The sequence below is a fragment of the Mesitornis unicolor genome, unplaced genomic scaffold (assembly GCF_000695765.1).
Source record: "Mesitornis unicolor isolate BGI_N332 unplaced genomic scaffold, ASM69576v1 scaffold13779, whole genome shotgun sequence".
Classification (NCBI taxonomy): domain Eukaryota; kingdom Metazoa; phylum Chordata; class Aves; order Mesitornithiformes; family Mesitornithidae; genus Mesitornis; species Mesitornis unicolor.
The window spans coordinates 13,023-20,629 of NW_010206633.1; the positions used below are offsets into that span (position 1 = coordinate 13,023).

The 7,607-nt window shown below is 52.1% G+C and overlaps 1 protein-coding gene across 4 annotated transcripts in view; it reads right to left on the minus strand.

The window, feature by feature from the left end:
• The window catches only part of HOMER3 (homer homolog 3 (Drosophila)), a 21,426-nt gene continuing 13,819 nt past the window's right edge, over positions 1–7,607 (minus strand). For 2 of the 4 annotated variants that reach the window (XM_010191845.1, XM_010191844.1), the window contains exons 5-9: positions 5,953–6,074; positions 4,879–5,035; positions 2,917–3,027; positions 1,918–1,998; positions 1–1,065 (exon numbers count right to left, since the gene is read on the minus strand). In XM_010191845.1, the coding sequence (XP_010190147.1) occupies positions 877–1,065; positions 1,918–1,998; positions 2,917–3,027; positions 4,879–5,035; positions 5,953–6,074 (660 nt within the window). In that variant the 3' untranslated portion in view covers positions 1–876. The remainder of the gene's footprint in view (positions 1,066–1,917; positions 1,999–2,916; positions 3,028–4,878; positions 5,036–5,952; positions 6,075–7,607) is intronic. The other 2 variants (XM_010191848.1, XM_010191846.1) reach the window with 2 other exon arrangements.

Below are 7,607 nucleotides of genomic sequence, written 5' to 3' on the forward strand. Positions count from 1 at the left end.
ATTTGCTCCATTTAATTTCAATTAACTGCAGCCCTTAGAGGCCAGGAGAGATGCCAATCTAGCAGTTTGTTGGCCAACCCCTTGGGGATGTCCCATTTCTCAAATGCCCCTTTCCCAAACCAAGCCTCTACTCTTCTCAGTTTAAAGTTTTAACAAGTCATCAAATCCCACTGTGTTAGACTAATAAGAGCTTTAAAACCTGCAGTTCCTTATCCTCTGGAGGATGTGACTGAACAGTGGAAAGGACATGTGGGCAGGCAAGCACCCTTCTCTGCAGTGGGGACATTGCTACCTCTGGAAGCTCCTGACAGTAACCAGGGCTACTGGATCCTGTTAGAAAGACACAACATAGTTAGGTCTGGGGAAGAGGAAAAGGAGCAACTGCTGTCCTCAGCATTCTAGAACTTCTCCTCCCTCCCTAGATGGGGAAACAGGCAGCTTATTTGCAAAAGGCAAGTGGTTTCCTAAAAAAACTACTGAAAAAACACGAAGGCTGCTCAGCCCCTTCCCCTAGAAAACAGTAAAAATGCTGGAGACACAGTGTGGCAGCAGGGAGGCTGGGAAGGCAGCACAGGGACAGCTGCTGTCTCTGGACCATGCCACAGCTATGGCAAGGTCCAGAGAGGTCTGGGTGTGACTTGTAGATGCTCCCTGTAGAGGATTCAGGAGCTCAGGACCTTGCTGCCCTCTGTCGGGGCATCCTGTGGGCAGTAAATGGCTATGGCTGGTCTCCACACTGTCCAGGCAGCTGCTGGTATGTTGGTGTATCTGCCCAAACAGGCCTCGAGGCTGTTCTGTGACCAAAATTGCTGTCAGCAACCAGTCCCAGCTCGGGCTCCTCTCCTCCAGAGATGTCTCCTCTGAGCACTCTGCTGCTCAGTTGCTCTCTACCAGCTTGGCCAGTCCCTGCCGGATCTCGCTGAGCTCAAATATCTTCACATCCATGATCTCTGCCACCTTGGTGACCTCATTCTGGATCTTCTCCCTCTCGGCCAAGGTCTCTGCCAGCGTCTGCTCGGCAAGGTGCAGGCGTTGCTCCAGCTCTGCGTTGCGTGCCTCCAGCTCCTGCCGAAGGACACAAGGGCAGTGAGGTGCTGCCCCAGCACTAATACACGCTGCTCACTGGCCACCACCCTTATCTCCACAAAACAGCCCTGCTAGCACCCCAGTGCCAGGCTACCCACACCCAGCCAGCCCAGGTCTCCATCAGTCCTTTCACCTCTCTATCTAGAGCCACAGCACTCCAGCAAGCACACACATCTCAGCACATGTTCCCCAAAAACCCAGGCATCTGCCCACAGTTTGCAGAGATGCTACAAATGCAGATCTCCTCACATGCCTATCATCCCCAGGTCTGACAGCACTTGATGTTTGGAGATATTATTCTGCCATGAGAGCCAGTGCCCGTGTACAGGAATGAGCCCCGCAGCAGATCCCCTCATTCAGTAAACACGGGCAGGTGATTCCCTCAGAGACTGCACAACAGATCGCACTTCCATCTGTGTCCTTGCCCTGGAGTGCAGAGCAGCTTGCATCCCTCCTGCCAGCCTGACTGTGTCACAGCTCTGCTCCCCAGCCAGCCCTGGCCATCCAGCAAGCAGAGCAAGATGGCAGAGAGATGCAGGGTTACAGGACGTTGCCTGTCCTGCTCCAGTCCTCCGTCAGGGGCTACTGCAAGCACTAGAGGAGAGTCTGTGAAAGCTGGGTTTGCTATTGCCTGATGATTATGCCCCACGTTGTATCTCCGAGGGATATAGAGAGGGTGGAAGAAGCCAGAGACACAGGCAAGGACCTGTCCTATCCAGAGACAGACATAGGCACAGCAGTACTGCGGCATTCAGTCTTTGGCTCAAAGGAGAAATGGGGATGGATCCCTCTACTCTGGGTGCAGGGGTGTCCCAGATCTGCCAGCCTTACCTGCAGCTTCTGCAGTGTCTCCTCACGCTCGCCCTCTGCTTCCCATCGGCCACACTTCTGGCTCTTCAGCATCTGAATCTCCTAAAACACAAGGAGGAAGAGCATCATGTCAGACCCATCCCTGTCCAGTGGGGCCAGCTCCCACCACATACCCTAGCCAAGGCCTCTTCCCTCTCTTCAAATAACCACCCTCAGCTCCAAATGTCAGTACCTCCCTTTCTAACCTTCTACTTCCACTGCATCTGCTGCCCTCAGCCCCTAATAGAGATGACTGGCTGAGTGCCCACAGGGCTCAATGACCTTCGCACCCTGCTGCACGCTTCCTCAAGATCAGATCCCAGACTCCTGGGGCCACGGTCCCTGCTCAGCTGTTGGGTGAAAGCCTCTGCATAGCCTTGCCTCAGCGTTTCCCCTCTAGCCCGAGTAGCTCTGGGAAGGGGGGTGGATCTCTTCTCACTAAGGATCAGCAACCCCAAAACACCTCCCCTCCCCAGTCCCTGCTTTGTGGCTCCAATCCTAAGGCTCACCCAGTGCTGAAGCACGGCCACCAGTGAGTCTGCAGATGTGCAAACTGGAGAGATTCTCTCTACATCTCCCCTCCTTTATAGACTCTGTAATTAAAACTCTGCTTTAAATAATTCATTTACATGCACTGGAAGTGAGAAGCAATTACTACACTAAAGGCTAACTGCAGCTGTAGATGGCTGGGAGGGAAAGGGGTAAGGCACAGCCCTGCCATTTACACAGTGGCTGAGACTCTCCCCTCAAAGCTATTTACATGGGAAACCCCCAGTGCTTTACTCTCACTCAGCTTTGCCTCTCTGAGAAGGGAGACCACCGAGGGGGCTGTGCTGGCTTATGCAGGCTCCTGGCATGCACAGGCAGCACGTGCAGCAGCACAAGGTGCTCTCTGATCTCGTACACACTGCAGTGACAGATGGTGTTGGACATTGACAGACCACCCAGCTTCAGGCTTTGCTCTGCTCCGTGGGGTATTACCTCATCTTTAGCCTTGATCAGCAGCTCCAGCTCCTCCAGGGTTTGGCTCAGCTCTTCTTTGTTGTTCTCACTGGAGGAATCGTGAGTGCCCTGTGACTCCAGTTCCACTACCTACATGGATGCAAGCACAGGGAAGGCATGCCTAGAGCCACACCAATGTCCTGACACTTTATCAACCACAGTCACCCTCTGTCACATTCTGGCTTCCTTGCAAACCCAGCTGGGTTTACAGCAGGGTAGCAGCTCCCACCCTGGAGCCATTAGGAAAAAATCCTCCTTCTGCTCTGCGTAGAAACACACTGCAGCAAAATTCAGTATAGAAACTGCCCCTGCCTTCTTCTGCAGTCTTGCACTTCCAGGAAATCTCAACTGACTGACAACAAGCTCATAAGCCTACAACCCAAAACGATGGCAAGATCCAGCTCCACTCTCATCCCTGGGCTGAGATTGCCTAGGGTGAGTTACTGCACCTCTACCACAGCAGAGCTGGGAGGAAGGGTTTGCCCACGCGTGCTCCCCATTCCTGAAAAATTCAGCTCGGTGGCTTAGATTATTCATGAAGAGGCTTCATTTTTAAAAGCTCATCAGAAGGTCTGCAGCAGCTATTTCTGAGGCCTGAGCTCTCACAGGGCTTGCACTGAGCTGTATGAGAGCAGCTGCAGTGATGGGAACTGTCACGTAGACAGCGCTCAGGCCCTGGTCTGACGCTTGCACAGGGGCAGCACTGGCTGGATTGGGGCTTTACAGAGTCCACCTAAACAGCAGTTGTGAGCTGTCAGACTCATGGGGTCATGGCCAGAATCAACCAGCTCTGGTCCCAAAATGCTCCGGTTTAAGGACATTAATCTAGATGTTTCACCAAGTTACACTTTCTTCTGTGATTCTGCAGAAGTCCCCAGTGGTTGCCCTTCACCTAAGGCTCACAAAATCCTAACTCTTATCTCCTGGCTGTGAGAACAGCCAAATGGCTGAGTATGCACGGGGCAAAGGCAGGGAAAAGGCAGCCTCAAAAATCACACACACACATACGCAGAACCAAGATCTCTGCCGTACCGAGGGCAGGCTCCTGCTGCAGGAGACAATTTGTTCCATGCAGCTCTTTTACTGCCTGACTCCAGCACTGAGAACTAGCAATGGGCACACTGAATCCTGGGGGATGGCTGTTTACTGCACAGACTGGCCACACAACAGCCATCAAGTGGAAACAGCTGTTAATTGCTGTAAATCCCTGCTGTCTCCTGAATGAGCCATCTCCAAGTGAAATGGCTTTATGCCTTCTTCTCTAGGGCTCCAGAGTCCTTTCCCAGCCAAACCCCAACTGTCCTAAAACCCTTTCCCCAAGCACTCTGGAGTTCTTCCCTCCCAACAAACCCAGCCTTGTGACTGTCACTCCTCTGCCCAGACGCACACAGGCCTCCTCAGTTGATCCGTGACCTCTCTGACACGACATAGGTTAAAAGATCCCATTATTCCAACTGAACAAGGGCTTGTTTGTACTGTGCTACCCAGCTTTCATTATGTTGTAGCTTGGATTCAAGCTAATTATAGCAGATAGAGCAATCTCCATCCTTCCCATCAGCAGCCAGAGGACAGCCCTGATGCCCAGCTTGGGGTGGGTATGGACCTTACTCAGTACTGCTGGCAGCTGAGAACTACCCCCAGAAATCTGAAGGGAAGCTGCTATTCTTTGGCTTTGTGCTCTGGTTTCCTCCCTTTATCCACAGGGACTCACCACACCCCAACTTGCTCTGCAGAAAACAGGAGCTCTTGTGAGAGCTCCCTGGTTACATGGCCTTATTCCTTGCCACGTTTTCCCTGCCAGGCTCATGCAGCATCCTGGATTTCCATCCCATCTCCTGCTGACACCCATGGAAACTGAAGGGAGAATGGGGTCAAGGGCACCATCTGGCTCTGGGACAACGCTTCCTCTGAGCTGCTCTGCAAGGGCCCTGCTGCACTCACCCGCTGCCGCAGGGTTTCCGTCTCCTCCTGATAAGCAGCCAGCTGCTTCTTCCACTGGTCCACGTTGGCGTTGGCTTCATGGAGAGCAGCCACGAGCTTGTTGTTGTTGTCCTGGAGGCTGAAGAACTCGGCCTCCCACTGGACCTCGCTCACTGAGCTGTGGAAGAGAACAGGAGAAGTGTGCAAGAGCAGAACAGAGTCTCAGCATGAAGGTTTCTTCCCCTGCTGCTAACATGCACTGAAACCATGCTCTTGGAAGTGCTGGGCAGCTCCCTGTTTGCTATTTGGCTTTCTTATAACTTCCCAAATTTAAATGCTTCTTACAGCCCTGAATCTGTATCGCTTTCCTTTATCCCTGGATAATATTTGACTTTGAGGCCATGTGTGTTTGCTTGAAACCACACTGTGAGATTAATGGGGTGGGGGAGATACAGCTACTGTAAAGGAACCTTTGCAATGTGGGATTTTTAAGCCCTTCCTAGATCCGAGTTTGCTTTGAATAAAACCCTACCACCCCAGACTTAAGAGAAGGTAGCAAAGGACACTTTCTTTTGATTAAAAAAATATTCTGTGTTCAGCTGGGAGCTCAGCAGGAGCCACGAGGCAGAAGCCAGCCCAGAGTCTTTTGAACAGACAAAGAACGGAAGCAGGAGGGACTTTGCTGGAATCATCAGGGGAATTAACACAAGTGCAGCCCTGGGCCAGCTACAAAAGTGTGAGCATCTTCTGGTATCACAAACTACTGATCTGTAGATAACTAGCATCAACTCATCTCCACTTCGGGCACAAAGCATCCTCCTTCCCACACTGCCTGAACAGTAGATTTCACCTCCAAGCTGGAATAACTCCACTGGGCAAGAGGGGAAACTGGTACAACAGAGGGTCTGAGCAGCACCGGACATGGGGCATTACTCAGCTACCTACAGAAGCAGCATTGGGTAAAAAGCATTTGGGATGAGGCCACTCAGTCACTCAGGGGCTCTGTAAGCACTAGGATGACAGGGACATGTGCCAAAGCCTGCCAGAATGGATAGTTTAGGAGTCAAAAGCAGAGAGTGCTTGTGGCAGCCTCACCCTTCAGAAAGCATCTTCTTCAGCCGCTCTTTCTCCGTTGTAATCTCAACATCCGCACTTTGGCTCCGGAATAGTTTATCTTCTCCTGGTCCATTGGAGCTGATGATGGGGCTGGGCAGTACCTGGGGGATGAGGAAGAGGTGGTCGTCATCCAGCAGTGCAGACAGGGCACATGGTCACAAGGTCTCTGCAAACTCATTCACAGCCCAGGTTCACAGCCCCTGCATTTTTGGAAGAAACCTTGGCTTTCAATCCTAACTCTTTGGTAGGGCTGCACTTGTCTGCATGACCAGTGCTGGCAAAACTCCTGACACATGGCTCAGCAGCACCAGCTGTGGCATAGCAATGACTCTGGAAGCTATGCGGATGCAGGGCTTTTTCTTGGATAGGTAGGTGAGTGCTCAGCTCTCCCAGCAGCTGCCATGCTGCCATGTCCTCCCTTTCCCCGTCTCCATGCCATGCTGGGGCAGCAATCCCAGTGCACAGACACCCTGGGCAGGTGGCTCGCAGCTCTCACACACCTGCTCTTCCTCCCTCCCGACTCGGGCCACTGACTTCTCTGGCCCTCAGCTTCCCCTTGACAAATGCCAGCGACGTTACAGCTGTAACCTGAGTGCCACGGCTGTGCACAGCGCCTCAAGCTGCTCGAGCTGCCTGTTTCGGGGTTTTGCCAAATTCTTAATAGGATTTTCTTGCTGGTTCACAGAGCAGTGGAAAGCCTTAAACTCTAAACACAGACCTGCCAGGCCACCTGGGTTCAGCCACAAGTCCAGCTTCTGTACCTTGAATTAAGACACCAAATGTCATCGGGACAGCATTCCTCAGGCTCAAGGGAGAGAAAGTCTGTTATTGCTCAGATGACTATAGCGTTTCGTCCTCCAAACAATTTGTCCTCCCAGGCTGGAGGGAACTGACAGTGGGGCAGAGACAAACATGCAGGAGCCAAACCAGATTTTACATCCCCCAGCCCCTCCAGAAGACCCTGTCTGCACCATCTCCACTCACAGCAGGGAAGCAGCTTGGCTCTGACAGGGCAACCTGAGCTATAAAAAGACTCTGAGCAATGAGGACCGGGGGCTGTGAGCCCAGTGGCTGCTGGAGTTGGTAGGTAGCCCTCAAATGCCTGTGGTAAGGACAGCCACCTGCCTTCAGAATTGGCTGACATCTATAAATAGAGCCAGACAGGGCCATGAGATGTATTGAACACCAACTTCATGGAGCCCTCCAGGCAGCAACTGGGAAAGACCTGCAAAACACAACACTGCCTCACCACAAGGAGCGAAACCAAGGCAGGGGAGGGGCAGGAGTTTCCTGTTCTGGTATGTTGAGCCCCTGTGAGTCTGAACAGTTGAAGATGCTTCACACTGTTTCGTTGCTTACATTATCCAGTGATGTACTCTGCGACGGGGATGCTAAATGGGATGGGGATTGGCCTGAAAGGTACCAGAGGACAGAAGAGAGCTACTACCCTGGGATTTCCCCAACTCAGAAAATCTGAAGCCTAAGTAAACCAGTGCAGATGCAGAAAATGAGGGAGACCTCATTTAATTTCAAGAGACAGATCTACTCTCTGCTCACTTGCAAACAGAAACTCAATCAATTATTCAAAGACAAAGCTCATGTTTGACGCTCTGCTAATGGCGAGACTGTGGTTC